Source organism: Lichenostomus cassidix, chromosome 2 (genome assembly GCF_008360975.1).
Source record: "Lichenostomus cassidix isolate B80296 chromosome 2, HeHo_3.0, whole genome shotgun sequence".
NCBI classification, from domain to species: domain Eukaryota; kingdom Metazoa; phylum Chordata; class Aves; order Passeriformes; family Meliphagidae; genus Lichenostomus; species Lichenostomus cassidix.
This window is the reverse complement of record NC_139482.1, coordinates 112,198,227-112,221,633: the sequence shown is the minus strand read 5'-3', so window position 1 is coordinate 112,221,633 and position 23,407 is coordinate 112,198,227. Positions and strand designations below refer to the sequence as shown.

The window sequence follows — 23,407 nt, the reverse complement described above, 5'->3', positions numbered from 1 at the left end:
GTCAGTGACTATAACAGTGAGCACATCCTTTTTGTGCTAACTCTAAGATCAGTGGAGGGTTTCAGCACAGAATTTAGCTAGAGAATGAGCAGTTTACTGTCTAACCATTGGTGCTTGAAAAAGCTGTGGGTCTGCTATTTATCTTACTTACTTGTATCATCTGTGCTGTAGATCTACTGAGAGCAATAATAGGCTTTTTTTCCCCATACAGAAATTTCTAGACCCCCGTAGCAATGACAGTGACAAAACGATTGTTATAAGAGCTAAATTATCAATGAATGCTAAAATATTGCTATCTTAAATCTCTCCTGTATATTTTAATTCCAGAATATGGAAAAGTCTGGGGAAGATGCTAACAAGAAGTTGAAAAAGGCCAGTATAGTTATGTATGAGAAGACATAGCAATAGTAATTCCTGTCAGTACATGGGCAGGAGATCATGGGTTGCAGAGGATAAAAACAGAATTGGAGAACATTTTATGTTAGGATCTCACTTTATCTTCAAAGAAATGATTACTGCTCAGGTCTGTGTCCCCGGCTCGGGGACATTTTTGTTACATATTTGTTGTTTTGCATTTTTATGCATAGTCATTAAATGTGAAACTTTTAAACAGCTCTTTACACATGATGGTGAGCAGTTACTGAAGTTCTGGAGAACACAGTGACCGCAATCAAAGCCATCATCACATTTGAACAAGCCTTTTTCTCTAAGTGAGGAGATTTTGTACCTTTTAAGCCTCCTACATGACTTCTCACTCAGAGCTGACAAAATATATTCTCTTGATTATAGGTTTAGAAAAAAAATGTTTTAGAGAAGAAAACTCATCCTGATCACAGACACTCAACAAGAGGAGCATGAAGTAAAGTTTCAAGACTGGAAAAGCTTGAAGGAAACCCACAGTCTCTCTCTCTCTCTCTCTCTCTCTCTCTCTCTCTCTCTCTCTCCAGAGACTGTTTTTCTTCCTGCACACTTCTAGATGCAGCCAGTCTGGCTGTTCCTAGCCTCTTCCAAAGGAGTAGGAATAACTCAGGGTCTTGCCTCTTCTCTCCCAATTTGTCATTTAGAGAGACTCCTGGTGGTGATTTCAAGGTCTCTGTGCAAATTAAGGGACGCTTGAACACACATATTGGTGCCTTACCAACTCCTGCTTGAGGGACTACGTTAGGGATAAGCTCTAAGGGATGTGATTTCTGTACACACCATCTCCCCATTTTTGGCTGCAGCTGAGTGAATGGAGCTCTGGCAGTGCTACATGGAATTCTTGGCCTCTCATGTGGTATGGGGCAGCTTGAAAAAACTGTATAGTAATTGGGGTGCCCCTCTTTTCTTTGGTAGACAGCTTCTGACTTTCTTTGAAGTTGCAGGTGCAAAAGAACAGCTGCACTATTGCCCAGTGAGAAAAGTTTTAGACACACAATTGTGGAGTTGAGGCATGAAAGAGCCAATGGACCAGGCAAGGCATCTAAACTTAAAATTCCTCTTTTTTTCAGTGTCTACTAGTCTGGAATCCTGTGGAATTCAATAAGACAGAGAGGATTATTGCTTGAGGCCTGGGAGTGCAGGGGAATGGAGAAAAGACAACTTGGAAAAGTGTATTAAAATAAGCATTCATTCATAGCAGAAATTATTTCCTGCTTTTCTTTTAATTTATCTGCATCTCAGTGTTTAGAAGGAAGTCATGTGAGCTTCTGAGCTGCAGGGACAGAGACAGTGGAGAACGTGTGCATCAGTGCAGAGTGCTGCTGGAGCCCTGGCAGAGTGAGAGGGAGGCAGAGGGAGCCTGAGAGAGAAAGGCGAAGTGGTGGGAGCTGGAACAGCAGCAAGTGCTGCTGCTGCACGGTGCAGCTTCTGCCCGGGAGCTGTCTCTGCTGCCAGCACGCCTCTCCGAGGACGCAGCTGCCTCACATTCAAAAGTCCTAGGTGGTCAGTGGCACTTCCAGGAGCCAAGCACAGCTGCTTGATTCTTTTCCTGCAAAGAGCATCTGTTTGAGGACTCCGTTTCTCTTCCTGGACTGAAAGAGGTATTTTTTTGTCATTAATGTGTCTTTTCTTTGAAAGCGGGTGTGGGATCAGGAAAAAATAACTCAGGGCAGGATGTTAAAGCAGGTGTGCAGAAAGGTGGTGGGTTTCTCCGTCTCCTTCCCCCATACAGCAGAGCTTAGGCAATGAGGAGCCCCTGTTAGGATACAGTTTGACTTAAAATAAGAAAGATGGGAAAGACGGGGTTAAAGTGTGGGGGTGGATCTGAGCTGTTCCCATCTGGTTTACTTCACTATGCAACCTTTGAAAGTGGAGGAAAACTTTCTTTGTGCACTTGGAGAAGCAGCATTACATGGAAAGATGCAAAACTTGCAATTATTTAATATGAATGTGATTTGCTCAAATCTCTGCTTGGCAAACTGCAGTTCCCATCCCAGCAGAGCTCCCCTTAACACACACAAGTTTCAGAGGTCTTACTGTTCCATGGCTGTGAAAACACTTCTCTTTCTTTTTCTCTCTTCCCTGTTTCCAGCATACTTGCCTCCTGCTGTGTGCACTCTCCTCCTTGTCTCCCTGGTGCCCGTGGGGACTGCACCCCTATGGATGCCCCCATCCAGATTTTCCGTGAGGAGCCAGACTCCACCTGCTCCCCACGGCCCTGCAGACCCCCCAGCACCAGCAGCAGCTGGCTCCAGGGCTGGGCAGACTATGACAGCAATGCCACTGGGACCTTTGGAGACGGTCAGCACAACCACACCAGCATCTCCCCCGCCATTCCCATCATCATCACTGCTGTCTACTCCGTGGTCTTTGTTGTTGGCTTGGTGGGAAACTCCCTGGTCATGTTTGTCATCATAAGGTAAGAGGTTTGGGGTACTGGTTGGAAGAGGTGCAAAAGACTGTCCCTCAATTTGGCAGGGTGGGGGAGAGGGCGGCTTATGGAAGCTCTACCACGAACTGGGAAAAAGCAACTCAAATGACCCAAACCTTGTCAGTCACAGTGGTTTGCCTGGACTTGTGTTAGAGACAGAAGGGACAATCTGGTTAAATGTGATAAATCCTGCAGCCTGAGGGAAAGCGCTTTGTGCCTGGAGCTGTGTTCATTGGCTGCCCTCTAGGGATGAGACGCTGCTGGTATCCTAGGGAAAAAAGCTCGAGTGAAAGAAAGAAACTTCTACAAGGCAGTTTTTTTTCCACTGTGAGGAGACCCCGAGGGACAGTTTAGGTGTCCAGGCACGTGGACACTGACATATTGCTGCCTTGACACCTAATGGTTTGTTTAACAAGGAGGGAAAGCCAGGAAATTATAAAGATAGGAGGAAAGGCTTAACGTAAAGCAAGGGATTTTTTTCTCTGTTTAGCAGTGTTTAACTCCGGTTGTTGGTGTTGGATTGAGGAAAGCAGAGAAGGGGCTGAAATACCCTTTCCATTGTTATTCAGGAAAGAGGAGAAAGCTCTGTGTCTGTGTTAGTGAATGTTTCAAACTAAACCACTTAGTAAAATGAACTGATATGTATGCTTGCACTAACACTTGTGTATTGGTGTATATTTTAGCTTGAACTATGCTTCCTCTCTCTTTTTGTCCTTTTCAATCACAATCTGTAGGCATGCAGTTCAGCAGGGCGATAATGAGCAATCCAGGGGACTGAAATCATGCGACTTTTTGTACTCTTTCTCCACATCCCATTTGAATTCTCATAATGTTTCTGGGGAAAAAAAAAGCAAAATTGTGGAGTATTCATTGCTCCATGAAATCAGTTTATACATGGGAAAAATGGAGGTGTTGGAAGGGATTCTTGTTAGTAAATCAGATATGATAAGGGTCAAGCAATTGCAGGATGATGCAGTAATTGTCAGACTTGATATAAGGGGCAGTGATGAGAAGCATTGAAGTTGTTGATGAGGAGCTTCAAAAAGATGAGTTATAGGTAAATACTGTTGAATAAGAAAAATGAAATTCCCTTTAACAGCCAGTGCAATAAAGAAAGATGCCTTTGGTCAGTTTAAAAAAAGTGGTTGGCTCCAGTTTTGTGATGCTGTGATTTTTATATCCCTGCATGCTCTTTTGCCCTTCATTCAGGGTGGAGATTTAATTTTGTTTTATATTTCTCCTGCAAGAAAAGAGACTACAGACTTGAAAGTCACACAGCAGTAAAGGCAGAGGCTTTCTGAGTCATCAGTCAGTAACAAAGACAGTTGATAAACTGGCCTGGTCAGGGAAATACCTCCAAACTTAGTCCTAAAATTTAGAATGTATGGATTATACTGGTACATATGTATTTGCTTTTTTCTCTCCTCTTACCCTCCTAAGACTATTTTTGTGAGACTTTAGGTAACTGTGGCTCACTTTCCTACTAGTCCCTACATTAGCCTTTCCTTGAATTTTCTTTTGGTCCATCTCTCAATTATATGATAATAAATTAAAAAAATGACAAAACTTCTGTTAGTATCTTTTATTTTTTTTCCCCAGTATTCTTCTCTCCCAGGTTTTCTCTGTGGTAAATGATTTAACCACTGTTAGAATCATTAGCTCAAGTGCAGGTGTACACAAGCCAACTGTTTCAAACTTTTCTTATGATTTTGAAATATTTCAAATGTTCATGCAAGAACTTTATTTTCTTCATTTTTACTAACCTCTCATTTTTTTCTCACATATACTCTTCGCATGATTGTGTCTTAGGATGGATTTTAATGACACGTGAACAATGCAACCTGCAGTGATGTTCTTTTGTGAGGAAAACCAAGGTCTGTGGGAAGTTTGTGACAGAAGATGGGGGAGGCAGATCCTGTCCCTCAGCCATCCCACAGTACCTCTCTTCCAGCTGCCACCACTCTAAAGGGGGATGGCGACATACTGTGGCTCTTCTTTACCCTCCAGCTGAGTACAGGCTTTGTCTGATGCCCTTTGCTGCCATTTCTCAACTCTGAATTTTAGATCTGCCCTCCTCTTCCTAACCCCCTCTGGACAGGCAGGCAAGGCAGGCATGACTCCTCCTTCTGCTCATTTAAACATCATCTGATATTGTTGGAATAGATCATCTGGAATTGTTATAACAATCATCTAGTCCAACTGCCTGACACTTCAGGCCTGACACTGGGTCACCTTTTGGGTGACCAAAAAAGGGACCCCTTTTGTTCTGGGACTTTCAGTCAAACTGTTGAAGTGTCAATGCTGTGGTAGATTTAGGAGACTCCAGAGTCTTGAGACGCCTCAGAAACAGGCTCAAATTCAGCCATAACCTGAGGTATAGGCAGGCCTTGGCCAATTCCTGGCTTTAATACCACTGCAGGACTGGTTTGCTACTTCTGCCCAAGGGGTGCTAAAGAAGCCCATGGAGACCAGTGAGTCAGCATCTCAGCAGCTTGTGAATAGAGTGCTGGGTGAATGAAATCTCTTACAGGTCTGGTGGGGTCTTTTTCTGCTAAGAGGGAAAACTCAGAGTTTCCTCAGAGAGAAAAATAACAGGAGAATGTCACTTCAATCACATGTACAAACTCCTGACAGAAAAATAGCTGAGTTTGATACAGTTCCTGTGAGGAGAGATTTGTGTGGAAGTCTGATTGGGAACAGTCCTTTAGTACAGTGTCAACAGCACATCTTCTTAAACCATTTATCAGGAGACTTGGATTCTTCTCTTGGTTTTGTTATCAGGCTTCAGCACTTTTTGCTGTCCTGACAAGGTCACTTCGTGGTTTCCTCACATGTAAAAAGCAGATGGTCTGGCATTCACTGTCTTTAAAAACACAGCAACAGTTAGGTTTAAAAGTCAAAGTTCAATCAATAAAACTTGTAATAGAGACTATTGTAAACACCCTGGGCTCCTCAGACACACACAGAGTGGTCATTTTAATGTGCAGGAGAAGCTCTCTGTTGAGTATCCAGTGGACTGGCACTCTTGCTGCCCATGGCAGTCAGCTCTCCCAGTGTGGGTGGGTGCAGGAGCTGTCCCCATGTTTGGATCAGCTGTGCCATGCCCAGGGCTCTGCTGTCAGCCAGCCACAGCTGGGTGGGTGGACAGAGCCTAGCTTGTGCCCAGCCTTGGCACATGGCATGTACTGTTGTCCTGTGGCTGCTGCTTTTCCTGGGGAGAGAGTAATAGAGAAAGAGGGCATCACATTGCCTCTTGCACTGGTGGGAAATGCAGGCACTGTGTGGGAAGCACAGTTCTCCCCTGTGGAGGAGGAGGGGAACCATGAAATGCATTTGCAGATACCAGGTAAAGGTATCTGACCCCATCTGAGGAAATTCCTACAGCCGTGTGGCTCTTGGCATGCCCAGAAGCTACCTCAACCCCAAACCTTCTCTTTTGAGATTAGCTTTTCCTCTAAGGGGTTAGAAGATATTTCGGGAGGTGAAATAGCTGGCTGAAGGTAATAAAAAGAAAAAACTGTCCTTGGAAGCAAAATGGCTTTTTTGTCCATTCCTCTTCCCTCATGACTTTTTGCTCTAAAATTGAATGCAGGCTTTAAACAAAATGATAGTTTCTTGTGACAGATGGAAGGAAAAAGAAATCTCCTGACTAAAGCTACAGCTTTAACAATGGATTTGCACTTATCAAAACCATAAATATACTCTTGTAAAACTCTGGGAGATGCTGTCTCTTACCCATTCCAGATGCATTTTTTCTATGTATTTATCTTACCCTCTTTGTTTCTAAAGTAATTTACTGAGACCTACTGATATCAACAGGGTCCTAATGAGCCAGTCCTGTATATCTTTTAAAATTATCTTCCAAGCTTCCAGTGAACTGAATTATTTTTTACATTCAAAAATTTTAAAGATGTTGTGTCACACATACGTAGGTTGATTCCTAAGTGAAAAGAGAAACCTAATAATCCTCTGCTTAGTCTAACGGTAAAAAGTTTAGCCACTAATACATTTTTGTTCTTATATTCATTGAAATGAATGACATTTTACATAACAGGAAGATTGTAATAAGAAATGTCATATAAAATTGACTCCTTTCTAGATTGTTTTTAAAATTTCATCATTCATTGTAAACACGAATGAAAATATTTTTTTAGAGTATGCAACAATGAATAGGATTCAATACACTGTTTTAAATTAATAATAGATTTTGACGACATCAAAAATTAGTTGTTAATTTGCTTTAAATAATTGTTCTAATTTTATTAAATTATAGTTGGAAAGAATATTGTTCTGAAATGAAAAATTAAGCTCCAGAAGAGTCAACCTAACTGAATTACCTGTTCTCTATCTCTGGCAGTCTGTATGATTTCATTCTTTTATGAAATCAAGGGTTTGACTGTTAAAGGCAAAAGGCTGAACTGTATTATACTTTGTGAAGTTTATGACTTTTAACCTTTTTTTTTGCTAATCAAAAATATGACACCTAACTATTACCAATAGAGAGGCATCAAATGAATTGATAGCAATTCATCATGGATTTCAAAGAGCATTTAGCCTTACCTCACTGAATGGAGGTAATTTTGATAAGTTCTGCAGCGTTAGTTCAAATGTGACATAATTTCCATCACAACTTTGAAGACTGATCATTGCCAAAAGCTTTTACAGATGGTAAAAAGAGCAAGGCAACTGGAAACATGAAAGAGGACAGCCATACAAAAGAGTATTGATAGTTTGACAAGAACAGACCATTTAAACAAAATGTTAATACTTCTAATACTTTTAAAGCCTTGCTAGACAGTGACTAACTGAGACCTGGGATTTATAAGCTGACAAGAAACCCAACTCATGGTCATGCTGTGATAAGAAGAGTTGATACTGAAAATAGGCAGGGAGAGCAGAGGAAAGGCTTGAAAGGAATATTTACTACAGACAGTATTAAAGAGAGGCTATAGCTTATAGTGAGTAATGTGTTTGGCTTCTGAAAAGTAATTTGGTATCCATCCAGACATTTCCGCTGGGCTAACAGCCAGGTAATCATTTAGTTCAGAGAAAGGCATAACTGGAATCAGTGTCTGGAAGCACGATGAATTACAGAGAACCTTTTCAAACTTGGAGAAAGTGAAAACTTACAAGAACTTTGCAATTTGGCTGCTGGCAAAGCAGAAAGCTTGAGTTAACTTGCCTATTGTCAGATGGGAGAGTGATGGGAAGCTCATGATCCTGCAGGAAGCATAAGGAGAGTACACAGTGTGGAGATGGTGCTGGGGAGGGCAGACTGGCTGAGCCCTTCTGGTGGAGAGGATGAAATAAGGGAAGAGTGAGGACCCTTCATTTAGTTTTTTTCTGAGAGAGGATTTTGGATTTTCTGAAAGGGTGTTGTGAAAGGAAATTCGTAACTGGGTGATTTGGATTGCCTGAGAAACATTAGGGACAAGGGGAGATAATGTTCCTGTCTTGCCATCTCTCACTGCCTGTTCAAAGTGTGATTAATTTGTCCCTTAAGTTAAATTCTCTGAAACAGATGAGTTCCCAAGAAGAGTTTTGATTCTAGTTACATATTTCTTTCTGAAGAAAAAACCATCCAGAAAAACCTTGATAGAGTTTACTTCCAGGAAGGATACTTCATGTCTCTGTTTTAGTCCTCCCATCTCTAAATATCAGATAATTCTTGCAAAGTGTGGAATCTGTGCTATTCTCCTTAAGGAATACTTTGTGTTTGATTCATTGTTATTTTGGTTTGTGAATTTAGAGAGATATGAGGAAAAGGCAGTAGGAATATCATTTTATCTACAGACAGGCATGAGTGCAAAAACTGGATTTGCTGTGGTAAAGGGATGTGCACAGATGCAATGAAGATATTGGAAGAGGGATGTCTGACCATGCTGGCATTCCACAAAATGTAAAAAAGATACAAATAAAGAATATCTAAAGGTGCACAGCACATTTGAAAAAAAGGTACACAAAAATGAATTTGATTTAAGATATTGGTTTAAAATAATACTAAATTTTTATAACATCAAAAGATTACTTGATAATTTGCTTTAAATTGATATGGTTCTATTGGGAAGTTGGCTTGCCAGCCTGTGAATTTATCTTTGAAATATTTATTTCTCCTGAAGCTAGAGGGTTCAGCTTATTAGATTCACCTTCTAATCCCCACGGAAGTGAAAATTAATTTTAGGAGGGTTGCTATTTTCAGTTTTGAGACGTTGTCAATGAAATCTCTGTGTTCACTGCATGAGTATAAGAACACAATTTTCTTCAGTGTACAAATTTCTGCAAATACATGGCAAGAAAGTGAGCAGAACCTTCCTGTTTTCTCCATTTCTTATATCAATCCATCTTTGTAACACACAGATACTCACCTCTCCTCCAAAATTCAGCAACTCATTAACAGTGAATACCTAGAGTTTCCCAGCTTAGCTGTGCTGCATGTGGAAACAGAGGATTTTATATTTGCCAAGTGCACTTCCCACTGCATTGTTAGTAGTCCACTGTGGCTCCTGTTGGGCAGCTGGCAAAAGCCTCCTTGGGTAGTGACAGGTGGGAAGCTGCATGGTAAGATTAGTATTTTTTACCGTGTTGCTGGATGATGGACTGCATCAGGAGTTACTGTTAGACACACCTTTCAGAAAGACTGGTTTGTTAAAGGACAGGAGAAGAATCCTTTCACCATGGAAGCTACAAGCTGTGCTCTTCAGTTGACTGTGACTTAAAATTTTCTGCATTTCACTGGAATCATCTCCTTTGGGAATGCATGTGTTCACCTGGTCTGTGCTGTGGGCTTCCCTGAGGCAGGTGAGAAAAACAGATAAATGGGTGGAGTCCAGAGAAAGCCTCCCAGCTGCCTCCCAAGAGGAACTGATGGCTTTTCCCTGAGCTGGGTCACTTTTGTGTGCACTTTTCTGTGCAATTGTTGTCTTACCACATAAACCTATACTTATAGAGGGGATTCCCTTGTCTCCCATTCAACTTTATTACAAGAGTGTTGATTAGAGATTTGGGTCTCCACACATCTGAGTGTGTAGTTGTCCTACACTTCCAGCTGTGTGAGTTGTTATTCATCCCTGTGGCAAAATGGAGACCAGGTGCTTTGTTTTGGGAACAAGTTGATATCCATACCCCAAGGGCCCTGAGTGAGTGCTTTCTGAGCTCTTTCCTTGTTTCTGTCCTGCAGAAACATCTAGGGAAAGCAAACATTCAGCATTTGTCTGCTTCCAACCAATTTCTGCATATGTAGTTACCTACAGAGATCAGAGCCTCTTCAAAGAATAACAAGAAGAGTAAGACCCTGAGAAATCTTTTCCTAGAGCTATTATCACCCTTTCCTTGAGCAATGAGATTTATTCTCTTTGTCGGTCAATCTATGTCCTACTCAGTTCCCTCACCCATAAACACATGGGGAGCACTTTGCCAAGAAAACTCATGTCCTTTATTAAAAAAAAAAAATTCTTCTAAGAGAAATGAACAATAAGAAAGGTGGATGTTACCAGAGACAGAGATTCAATATTTACTAGAGCAATGTACTTGTGACAAGTAAGAAGGATTAGGATGGTCTGTGTAACACCCTGGGAAGTCCCTGCAGCAAAACTGGTCACTGGGAAACATCCTCAACAGCGTGAAGTTTTCCAAGAGATAGAATAATTTCCTTGACAAGGTCAGTATTCATCTCTACTTACCAATAAAGAGCAAAAAATCAGGTACAAAGTCTAAGTTAATTGTCCAGGCTCTTTAATAACATTATTAGACATAACGATTTCAGATAAGGTACCAATTTAGTGAAATTCTGCATTCTTACTGATTCATTTTAAGTCACAGTAAATCACAGCACCTCTGCCTCTGAACTCTCCCTCCAAAGTTATAGAAGCAAAAATTTCACCGTATTTTTTCCTACCATTTTATAGTTTCTTCAAAGAGAGACTCTTGAGCTCACATAAAAATATTAAAAGTCTTTCTCACAGAAGGAGAAAAATTAGCCAAATTTTGTTAAGTAGTGTGAATTGTCCTTCACTTCGACCAGTACATATGTAGACTTGATCTAATTCAGAACCCAGTTGTTCAGGTCAGGAAAAAAATCTTCCACATCTAATCTAAATCTGAAAGATCTTGCTCAGTCTCAGTTTAAGTCTAGTGCAGAGAAGTAAGAGTAGTGGAAAATTGTAAGGATTTTAATTATACCTCTTGACATTCACATAGATTATGCTCCCTGAGGGGAGAATAAAAGACAAGATCATGCTTTTCTTTTTTTAAGCTGCTTTAAAAGAGGTTTCTTTGGATGTTTATTAGTAAAGAGAATTCCACTTTAGGATATAACTTTGCAGACAGCAATTTTTTTTTCAGGTCCTAAAATATCTTATGTTTAAGACAGGGATCCTTTAAATATGTGCACCAATAATGTTTGTCTTCATTTTAAGTGTTATCCAAGGTCCTCTCTATTGCTGAATTCTGGTTGTCATTCAAAATGGGATAATGTCATATAATGCAATATGAACATGAAAACTGTAGCATATTAATTTTTATATTATTTAAATGACCTTAGACTTTATGTCATATTGGCATAAGCCTTTTATATTGGATTATGAATATCCAAGAGATAGCTGAGCCACCCTTTCGACATGCTATAGGTTGGTAATAATTCCTCCTGGATTGTTTTTTTTTTTTCTTCCTGTTCTGATGCAATATTATACTCAGTGTACTCAGAATATAGCCTTGAGATTTAGAGCTTTCCTGACTAAGCTTTTCAGCTGCTTGATCTCCATATACTTCATTCAGAGGAACCTAGTGGAACAGAGCCTGCATCCTGCTGATAGGTGTTTTTGCAATTTGCTTTAGATGTGCTTTAGCTTTCATTTTCATTCACTTACCCAGGTATCTGTGAAAAATCTGTGTTTGCAGTTCCTCATTGTATTTTATGCTTTTGAACTTTCCCTCTGCAACTGGAGAATGTTGTAGTATATTTGTTAGTTTTGCCCTCTCCCATCCATTATTTCACACTGCAGGGAACAATTCATCACTTCATCTTGTTACAGTTACATGAAAAAGGTTTGACCAGAGCCTCCTTCTCACCTTTTATCAGCTTTTCTAATGCTACAGTGTACTTTAGAATCACACTCATCTCCTCTGGTTGAGATAATAACTTTAAGGGGCTCTACTAACAGATTTTATCCTGAAAGCACACCAGATCCTTAGTCGCATGCTTCCACCTTCTGTTATCACAATTTCACTGATAGCATAGGGTGGAGGTGTGATTTCTTCTTATTTACGGTCTTAAAACTTGTTCAAATGATATTCTGCTCCAGAGGGAAAAGAACAGTAATGATGAGTTAACTGAGAAATGGGAAAATTTCTAGGGGTCAGTCTAAAGTCAGCTTCAAAGAACTTTCCATTTTTGGATGGTGAGAGATGCCAAAATTGTAATAGTTTTGAGATTTTACTTTTGACTCATAAGTAGACATAATTTAAAACTTGCTCCTTAAAAACTTTCATCATATACCCATAAAAAAAAAAATCCAAATGAAAGTGTTATGTTTCATCCTGACTATTTTTACTGCAGTTTTGATATATCTTCCAGTTTAGTCTACAGAGACTTGAGGCCTGCTTATAGCTTAACAAGCAGTCTTGAGATCCACTGGTTTAAGTGATCAGAGTTTTTTTGCGACTTGAAATTAGATCCTAGCACCTGGTTTAAAAGAGGGATTTTCTATTCCCAGGTAGTATTAGAAAAGTTGCCATTCTGTCAAGAAGTCCCAGTATTTAACCAACCATTTTCTAGACATAGGATTTCCCATGAACAGTTTATACAGCCATGGTTTATAAATATTATAATAATCTTTGAAACTTGTCTCTCAGACACTAAGAAAATGTTTGTCATTAATTGCCACTGTGCCATCTGTGCTGTAATTATGTCCAGGTTTCCCTTATCTGTCCTGCTAAACTAATTAAAGCAGGTAGAAACATTTTTAACTTAAATGAATTCAGGTATTTGATCAAGAATTATAGTTTCGCAAAGGAAGACAAGGTTCCCTTACACAATCACTGTTTTGGCCTTGTTCAAGTGACCAGGGAATATGGTGGAAAAACCCTAAACCAGACAAAATATTTCCTTCTATATTTTGGTGCAATAGAATGAGTTGTGAGAAAGCAGGCAAATCCTTCATTTGTGGTGACCCTCTCTCAGGGTCTGCTTCAAAGGGTCTGACAGCATCAGCAGTCACTCCATTACTTTATCTGGACTTTTGATTAAGCCTGCAAACATGTGTCTTCAGAGGCATGTAGGCATTTAATAATTTTTAGGTGTTTAATTAAAAATATTCAAAGGAGCTTGGATGATTGGGTCCAGATTCTCAAAGGCATTTTTGAATTTTGTGAACATCTAAATGAATATATGATTTAATCTATACTGCCTAATAACTTTAAAGGCCAACACCTCATTTACACAGAGGCAATGTTTCCAGGCAAAAGTAATCAAGCTCTTTACATTACCAATGTGAGATCAATGAGTTTTAAAGTTGCATCAGTCAAACATGCTTGTGTTTAGCATTTCTCAAGTTTCCAGTGCACCCTTCATCCCTGAGTTAGGTCTGCATGATCCCTCTGCAGTGCCTGATTGCCTAAATGCAGTATTTGTTGGGACAGTATTTTTTTGTCTCCCATCTTCTTGTTCTAAGTTTGTGAGAGAAGGGGTCAGGTGCCTATTCTGGTGCAGAATGAGTGGTACAGGGAGGCATCTGTGATTTGTGAACTGGAGTGGGTTTGGCCAAGGTCACCTAGTCATGGCACTGCCAGGCAGCTGAGCTGTGGGATGGACTAGATGCACACCAGGTAAGATTATTAAGGCAAGGATTGATAGGTGCATATCTACCCCTGAAATGGGGCAAATCCTTCACAAAGCTTTTTGGGAGAAATGGCATGCTGTGGGTTTTTCTTTTCCCTTTTAAATTTTCATTCCCATATGCAGCTTTGACTTGGTTACATTGGAAGTTGTCTAAATGCTGATGCTGGAATGACTATATATTTCTTCCTACTTGTGAATGTTAAGATACCCTTCCTGTTGGATCAATAGCAATGGTGAAACTAATTTTCTTTTATGTGCATGTGTTGCATAGTCCAAATAAATCAAATTTGCTCAATTTGCATACAGAACATAAGCAGTGCATATACAGAGAACATGCTTTATACAGCAGCTTCAAAAATTTGGATATTGAAGATGCCTAAAAATCTAGTTTTATTTTACAGCAGTTCTTTCCTATTCTTCCAATGGAAGGCTAGGGAGGAGGAAAAGGGAAAGGGGTACTGGGAAAATATAGTATATATGGTTGTAATGGCACACGCACAAAAGAAATAAATTAAGGTAGCAAGGAATGGGAAATGTGAGATATAAAGTCTTTCAGATATTTGCTTTTTCAAAGCTAATCACATCTTCTTAGATATTTTTCCACAGTTTTTTGATTTTCTTTAAAGAAAAAAGATCACACTAATTCTTCTATATTTTGAAAGCAAATTTTCCCTATCCAAACCCTTGGTGAAGTTTTTAAAGATCTACAGCAGTAATGATTCAGAATAATGATTAGTTGTGTCACCTCTGCATATCAAAGGTCATTGTATTTCATTTAATGTTCCTGTGTTGAGTTTGGTAGCTTGTATTTCATAGAAGCAGACCTGATTGGAAGGCACCAATGGATGGAAAAATGATGGTTTTCTTTTTCCCAATAATAATCACCTTAGCTGTTAGGAAAAAGCTGTCATTGTTTCTAAGCTGAGTTTGTCTGAGATTTACGTATTTCTTCTTCTGCTGCTTTTTTTTGTAGTCTGAAAAAGCTCTTTGGTACCTGCTATTTTCTCCTTGTGAATGTCTTCAGACACTGTAATCAAATCAATTATTGGTGCTCTTTTTGACTAAATGTGCTGAGTTCTTTAAGTAACTCACAGAAAGAGTTTTCTTCAGTCCCTTCACTTATTTTTTGGTGCTTTTTATGCAACCATTCCAACTTTCCATAGTCCTTTTTTTTCAGTAATTCTAAATATCATCAGTGATATCCATAGAGGTAAAATCACCCTTCTACTATTCTACATAATTTAATGGAAATTAGTCCATTTTAGCAGAGATTGTTGAGTGTTTAGTGAACTTTGTTCAGTCTTAGAGCTGTGATACACTTGGAAATAATATCTTTTCTACTTCTTTTTTTTTTTCTTTAAACGAGGAGGAGAATTCCTTGTCTGTTAATATGTCTTATATTTGCTTTTTCTAGCCATAAGCACTCATAATTGTGTTTGAACTGTGTCTTAAGGGCTATAATGTGATCTACAGGACAGACTGCCTCCTCTGCTGGAGGGTCTGTTGAGGAGTTTGATCTAGTGGGCGGCAGAAGCTCAGCTCTGACTGATGGTATGGGGCTGAGAAGTATTTAGTCTCTCTTCCCTGGCAGTTCTTTCCCTGTGCTTCAAACCACCATGTGGCTTTATTTCATCGATAAGTCCTAATTAGAGTGTTTTAGAAAAGCCAATGTTATTTTTAACATTTCATATTGGTTATAAAGTGAAATTTCTGCCCACATTGTATTTAATAGCTAATTTACATATTGGGCACATTTTGACAACACGGTTCAATTTCTTTTTAAAATTATTTTTTATTCTACACATCAAAGTTTTAAAGGCAAATATACACATCGGCCTATTTGTTCATTGACTGAACTGGTTGAATCTTGTATTTCCACTGTAAGTTACTAGTGACATATAGCAAAATATAGCTACATGTATTTCTGTGTGTGTTATATGTGCACCTTCCAGTTTGGAAACACACTCATAATACAAGGCTGAAGCAATTTTGAGAAAGAAAATCTCATTAAATCAAATAATAAATTTACAGCAATTAACAAACACAAGTATTTGAGGGGAAGCATTTCAGAAAGGAGTGCTAGGTATATTCCCATGTTAGCAGGTTCTCTGTCATCCTTTGTGCCCATCAGAGAAATGGAAGCAATCCTCCACAGGCTGTCTTCTAAAACTGTAGTTGGGGCTGAAAAAAAGCAGGGTGTCGCCTCAAAAACAGATCCTATTTTATTATGTAGGCTGAGGTGCCTACCAGCTGGACAAAACAAGGGCTTACTTTTGATGACATTAAAGGAGCAGAAAAAAATGCTGCTGACAATTTTTTCCCCACTGTGGTGTCCTACTAAAACAACAGTCAATTTTTACATTATCAGTCATAAATGAGAGGACTGGAAAATGCTGCTGATAAGAAAGGAGAAGAAATTGGCTAGAAAGGAACAAGGAAGGGAAATGACTAAGACTTGTATCAGCTGGCACTGTGGGAATTCAAGGAAGACAAACTATCATATAAGAAGCAATCTGGCCCAGCAGACAGAGCAATTAACTTGGATTCTTACTGGAGAATGGGATAACTTTTTTTTCCACAAAACAAACTCAGAAACCTCACAATCACTAACAGCCATAAGAAAAGGAAACAAAAAGCATTTTGATCACTTCCAAATTTAGCAATGATATTTTCTTGTAGAGGAATTTGAGAAAATAGAATTGAAATCAGCATTTATCTGACTAGATTAAATGCATTCATATACTTGGTTTGCCTGTGGTAAATAGCTCTAACTGCTAATATAAGTGGCTGAGAGACTAAATAAAGTGTGCTCATTTTTATCCCAAGGGTCTTGCATTTTTGTACATTTCTATCACAGAAGAGAAAAGGCATAAAAAACCCAGCAAAGCCTGACTGATAAACCATTGCATGTCTGAATGGGCATAATCATATTTTGTAATAATAAAGCCTCACTTTTTTGTTCTGCAGGTACACAAAGATGAAGACAGCGACCAACATCTACATCTTCAACCTGGCTATGGCAGATGCACTTGTTACCACCACCATGCCTTTCCAAAGCACTGAGTACCTGATGAACTCCTGGCCCTTTGGTGACATGCTGTGTAAAATAGTGATTTCTATTGACTATTATAACATGTTCACCAGCATTTTCACCCTGACCATGATGAGTGTTGATCGATACATTGCTGTGTGTCACCCTGTGAAGGCTCTGGACTTCCGTACACCTCTCAAAGCAAAGATAATCAACATCTGTATCTGGCTACTGTCCTCATCTGTTGGTATATCAGCAATAGTTCTTGGAGGCACCAAAGTCAGGGAAGGTGAGTGTGAGCATTCAAAATTCAGTCTTTTTATTTCTCAACTGACAATAAAATGTAGGTTCAAATATTGAAAAAACCTTAGTTATTCCTTCTTCAAAGTATATCTAAATTCTAGACATTTTGAAATATGTTGTGGAACATTACAATACATCATGGAAATCATTTAAGTTCAGATGCTGTGGCCAAATAAAAGAAAAAAATGCACTTTGGAGCTCTGTTCATGCTAGAATGAGACCATCAAAAACTACTAGCAAACAGCAGGGGAAAATTATCAGGATTCATCACAGTGGACAAATCTAGGATCAGTTTAGGCTGAAAATTGAAATGTGGGCTTAAGATTATTTTCTTAGGTGTTGTGAGAGTAGTTCCAATGAAGTCCCAAGAGCAGAAAATAGAATTCTTGGGAGTTTATAATCACCAGCCATTTAATTTCATATCACAGAACTTGAAGGCATCGTGAAGAATGGAAAAGTCAGTAACTGGAGAGAGAAAATTATGATAAATTGTGTAGGGCAATATTTCAAGGTCTTGTTTAAAAAAGAATGGGAATGTATACAGGAACCTGGAAAAACTGAGAATAAAGATTGGCAGAAGAAATGGAAATTCAGGCCATAGCAGGAAAACAGCTAAAAGAACACAAAGTCAATGAAAACTGTATGCAGACCATGTGTAGGCTTTGCTTGAAAACTGTATTCCATGAAGGATTGTGGATTTAGCCCCTATAGCTCCTGAGTCATTACCCTGCTATGGGGTTAATCTGATTTTGAGATCTTCCTTGAGAAGGAAGGGGAAGAAGCATTTTCACACACACGTACTTCATACCCACAAGCATAAGTGCAGTGCAGGAGCATCTCGGTGTCTTCAAAAGGCTAGAGAGTTCCAATGATGTCCTTGGGCTGGGGTTATCCAATTAATAGATGGCTTGATAAAATACAAGGCATTTATTTGGTAGGAGTCTTGTTTGAGATGTAAACAACCTTTTGAAAAATCATTCATAATTTTCTGCACTAACAACCTTTTCTGCTCAGAATGGTTTATGTTTACCTAAGGACAATGTTTTGTTTGCTAGAGATAATAAATGCTCATGTTAAGCTCTTTGACACAGATCAATGTGAAAAATCATTCCAGTAACAGATGCTCAAGGGCTGATATATTTGGCTGAAGATATATAGATTTTGTTCTTGCTGTTGGTCTTCTGTTATGTATGTGACAGAAAAGTCCTCTGGAAACTTTTCTTTCAGTGCTTTGGGGGATCACATGTCCTGGTGTGCAGAGCTGTAACTCTTCTCCTCAGGAAAGTTTTGACAGGCTCTATAAAACACTGTCTAGCTGGGGAAAACATTAACTTCAGGCATATTTGGGAAGAATCTCTTGCTACATACAAGAGATCTTGAAGGCCATGGGACATTGGCTCAGACAGGTGTTTTGTTGGAGAATGCTCAGCTAACAGAATAATTCTGTCATTCACTGTCAGCAGCGCTTTTAGATCCAGGGGTCCTCCGAGGCCAGCAATGATTAAATGCCTTTTCCATGCCGTGTAGCAGGCAGCCCTTTTTTTTTTTCACTTATGAAACAGAGGCTGGTAATACAGAACACAGCTGGGCTAAATGAGGTTGGAAATATTGGCAACTGCTTGTTAGCTGCTGCTGTTCCTCCCTGCTCGTTTGATCTAAGGTCTCTCCTGAACATTTAGTGTCAATTACCTTGTCTGGTGTGTTCATGAATTGTGCTGATAAATGCCGAAGTGGAAAGGAGAGGATGCTCCCTTTGCCTGACAGCTGCAGCTCAGGCCTGAAACTTTATGTTATGTTGGGCAAAACAGTTGTTGTTTATGTGCTTCAGGGCCTCTGTTGGATTCAGATTTAAGGAACAACTAAACAGCAAATGGAAAGTGATTATATTTGAAGTTCCCTCACCGTGCTCAGTTAATCCATTTTGTTATCACAGTCCAGAATTGCTCCCAGGTGTGTCCTTTCAGATACACTTTTCCTGCAGAATAAATTTTACATCTGTGTAAATTTTCCTGCTCTGGCCTTAATGGAGCTTTTCTTGCTGAAGAATTGTTCAGCTACCAAAAAAGTAAAGGTGTAAAATTAACTATTCATATTGCCAGTAAGGATATTAAGGGTATGAAAATGACATGATCAATATTATATATCTAATATACATATTTACTATGTCAAGATTAATATTAATCTTAACTAGTAGTTTATCAAACACATTATGAAATATATTTACGACAAAATACCAAATAGAATGCAATACTTTTCCTTAAATATATCAATGTCTTTGGAATATTTGGCTTTCAAATTGGAAAACATCAGTAAGAAATCTTAAGTTTATGACATTATACATAGCTCTGCACCTTCTCAGGCAGTAAAAATAAAATACAAATTGGATTTTATTCTGTTACACTTCCAAAGTTCCAGAAAATTAATACAGTACTGTGCATTATGACCAGAATTTCTATTGACTGTTTCCTACCTGTAAGCTGGAAAAATGTAAATGGATTCCATAAAGTACTATGTTATGGCATTGCATATATCAAGTACAATACATGGATATTAATGAATTTAGAATAAGATTTTTCCATAGAAGGTAAACTCCAATGAGATGTAAGATAATAATTAAATTTGTATTTGATAATTTGGAATTCTAAAATACCATTGCTGACCACAAAATATAGCAAAATATAACAAGGATGACCTAATAATTTTGATAAATATGTGAAGATATGTCAGTAGATCTGAAGAGGCTGTTTCACCTGGGAGTGGGTTTCAGTGAGTAGTTGGATGTGGAGTAGTTGATCCAGAGCAGCCAACATGATCACACTTCATTTTTGTCCCACACATCTGGAGGCAGCTTTGCTAGTTTAGATAATACAGCTGCATCCTGATTTTCTTGCTGCTGCTAAGCCTGATATACTACAAATAAAGTAATAATTGACATGAAAGCTTTGAAGACAATTGTTGGCATTTCCAGAATGAAATTAAGTAAAAGCAACTATGCTTATGAAAACCATCACAAAGGATTTAGACAAGTTCACTGAGAGTCAAGACCTGTCATCTGAGTATCCTGCACCAGACTTGAAAAATGTCTTTTCAATTTTCAGTTTTTACAATCATACATATTATTTAAAATAAAACCTCAAAATATTTAGCTTTTTTAGCTGTAACCTTTTTATTGAAATGTTTCATTATTAAATATTGTCTGGTAACAGCTTTCTGATATCTAACAATGGAAATGTCTGTATGATGCTACAATGATAACTTCCTCCCCTAACTGTTCTTCAAAACAAATTCTCTGCAATATCTTTTTGATTTGGGAAGCATTTTTATAGCAGGAAAATAAAGCCTGATTTTTTTTCTTCTGACTTGTCCTGATGGAGACAAATATGAAAAGTAATGTCCAGGAGTGTATTGAATCATTCCACTCTTATATCTGAAACGATGAAAGACAATACATAATAATTTGTAGAGGAATGACAAATTCAGTAGGGATAATTATAAAAATCCAAAGAACAATGCAGTGCATTACAGGATAAAATCTAAGCTATGATTCAGAATGAAAAATCCCTGCGTTACCCTGACTTATCTTCAATGGAGTTTAACTGCTGATAGTAGTTGTAAATTTATCCCTTCTCTTGCCTTTTCATTTATCTCATTGCTTGTTTTCCCATATATTTTATATGCTGGAAGGCTCCAATGAGGTTGGCAAATGAAACCTCAAATATATTGTTCCTTATCTGCTGTCTGTCAGATGAAGAATTTCTGTAACATATATTCAAGTGACAGTCTGTGGCTCCAAATCCTGGCATGGGAAATGGGAAAAGGAGTGGGCTGATCTCTTTGCCCCAGATCCTGCATTCTGTGCACAGGCTGCATTTTCAATGGCATGATCTGCAAAAAGAGTAGCTTCCATTTGATTCCATGGACACGTCTTTTATTTGCTTCTATTTAACAGAAAGGAAGCTGTTGCCAGGAGGTTTTCTGAATGTAAGAATTTATATGTATTCTATTTATGCTATAAAAGGCACATGTGGAAAGATTATTACACAATTATCATATATTGGCTATATATATATTATCATACATTGGCAAAATTTTCATACTATCAAAACTTCCTTCAGCTTCTACCATTCGTGTTATCAAAAATCTTTCTCCACTCACAGACAAAAACATATATACTTTGATAATAATGATGAGATTTCTACTTCACTGAACAGGGTACTCAGTCTGGTTTTAAATCTCAGTGAGATTCAAATGGAAACAACTTCACAGGTTTTGGTTTTGGGCACTGCTTTTTTAGATCCTCCCATGGGAAAGAAATATCATACAATATTTTGTATTTAAAAAAGCCCAAACTTCAGTAATTTCTAGAGACAGCTGCATAAAAGCAGTTTCAATTGTAACTGAAAGCTTCCTTGGAATGATTTAATGATAACTCCGTTTATTAATATCACAGTACATGATAATCACTTTTCCTAGCTTATGCTATGATAACTGCATTGTTTAGAATATCTAATAACAAAGCAATTTTCTTCTTGCTTCATTCCTAGATACTGCTAGCACTGAATGCTCCCTGCAGTTTCCAGACAGAGATTATGTGTGGTGGGACATCTTCATGAAAATCTGTGTCTTTGTCTTTGCATTTGTTATTCCAGTTCTCATTATAATTGTTTGCTATACTCTGATGATCCTGCGCCTGAAAAGCGTGCGACTTCTCTCAGGGTCTCGAGAAAAAGATCGAAACCTGCGTCGCATCACCAGGTTGGTTCTTGTGGTTGTGGCAGTTTTTATTATCTGCTGGACTCCTATCCACATTTTCGTGCTGGTTGAAGCTTTAGGAGATGTGTCCCACAGCACTGCTGCCATTTCCAGCTACTACTTCTGCATTGCTTTGGGTTACACCAACAGTAGCCTCAATCCAATCCTTTATGCGTTTTTGGATGAAAACTTCAAGAGATGCTTCAAGGACTTCTGCTTCCCCTTCAAGATGAGGATGGACAGGCAGAGCACCACCAGAGTCAGAAACACTGTGCAAGACCCAGCTTATATGAGGGAGGCAGGTGGTGCAAACAAACCTGTATGACTAGTCGTGGAAATGTCATCTTACTGTCCTCAAGAGAGAGAGGAGTCCAACGACCTAGGACTGACACAGATTACCACCGCAGTCTGAACTCAGCTCACCCAGACAGACATTTTGGGAATATTTCAGAAATCCCAGCAGTTTAAACTTAAGCAAATCTATTATTGATAAACAAGAACCTCCTGAAAATGAGCTCAAATGAAAAGGACCTGGCTGATGGTCAGGTTTTAGCACCATGTTTGCTGTGCTTGAGCACTTTCATGGAGTGAAGAGATAATGTTGCACCAAGTGATTCTCGATAAGAAAAGCTCTGGCTCTTCTCTTTACAACATGTAGTACTATATTAAGCAACATTTGGTCATAAAACTGAGTTATACCAGAAACTTCTGCCCCAACAGTGATTACTTCTAAAGTATGGAGTTTGACAACTTGACCCTCTTTTACAGTGAAGAGTGTTAGATTTCTCTGAACAAAGTCAGAGCTATAATCAATATTGTTCTCAATTAATATATCTGTAACCCTTGTCTGTGCTGTGAAAATCCAATTTAAGCATGATCTACCTACACACCAAAGTGATTTTATTGTGTCTCTGTATGGTAAAGACTTTTGGCATTCAAAAATCATTGAAATTTAAGGAGAATTGTTAGCACATGTTTAATCACCTGTGTGTAGTGTTTTGTATGTGTGATTTTCCAAGGTGATTGTTTCTTTATTGAGTCTGAATAATATAATATGCATTTTCAGAGTGTATATTGAACAAGAGGCTAGAAAACTTCAAATGCTTCACTTGTTATAAAATTGATGAAAGTTGTGTTACATTCATTACATAGAGGAAGCACTCTCACATGTAACTTGTTTTTCTGGACAATTTGTAAGCAGACTGGAATAAATATTTGACAAACCAGAAACTAGTGAAATAGCACATGAACTAACTGGATTGATACAAAGGAAATTAAATATTACTGGATGCTTTAATGGCATTTGACTGAAAAAGTTCTTGTTTTATTGATGCTGATACATTTTCTTTGATACACTCCCATGAATTCAGAAATTTTCTCTGTTTTCCTGTGAAGATGGAAATGTCAAGGCACAGATAAATAAGTTACTAGCTTGCTGAAGGTAAGTTTATGGTAAAACTGAGCCTAACCTCCAGTCTATAGTCTTTTGTCTTCCTGATGTTATGTATTATGACTCCCACTACTGTTGCTGAAATTTGGAGGAATGCTCTCATTATCTTCACCCTGAACATACACACCATATACATTGTTAATTTTGTTCTTTATACCAAATAATGACTAAGGTGTGTGCCTTCAT

At 38.5% G+C, this 23,407-nt stretch overlaps 1 protein-coding gene across 1 annotated transcript; it reads left to right on the top strand.

The window, feature by feature from the left end:
• The first annotated feature begins 929 nt into the window (after nucleotides 1-929).
• OPRK1 (opioid receptor kappa 1) lies at nucleotides 930-23,073 on the top strand. Its single transcript, XM_085052836.1, has 4 exons — nucleotides 930-2,021; nucleotides 2,513-2,839; nucleotides 16,653-17,005; nucleotides 21,564-23,073. Exons 2-4 carry the CDS (start codon nucleotides 2,580-2,582, stop codon nucleotides 22,094-22,096), a joined length of 1,146 nt encoding a protein of 381 aa, XP_084908962.1. The 5' UTR covers nucleotides 930-2,021; nucleotides 2,513-2,579; the 3' UTR covers nucleotides 22,097-23,073.
• The last annotated feature ends 334 nt before the right edge of the window (nucleotides 23,074-23,407 follow it).

Excerpts from the sequence above, each read along its gene's own strand:
- OPRK1 (XM_085052836.1), top strand. The coding sequence starts at position 2,580 with ATGGATGCCCCCATCCAGATTTTCCGTGAGGAGCCAGACTCCACCTGC. Across the intron at positions 2,840-16,652 it reads GTCATGTTTGTCATCATAAG|GTACACAAAGATGAAGACAG; the intron begins GTAAGAGGTTTG and ends TTTGTTCTGCAG. Across the intron at positions 17,006-21,563 it reads AGGCACCAAAGTCAGGGAAG|ATACTGCTAGCACTGAATGC; the intron begins GTGAGTGTGAGC and ends CTTCATTCCTAG.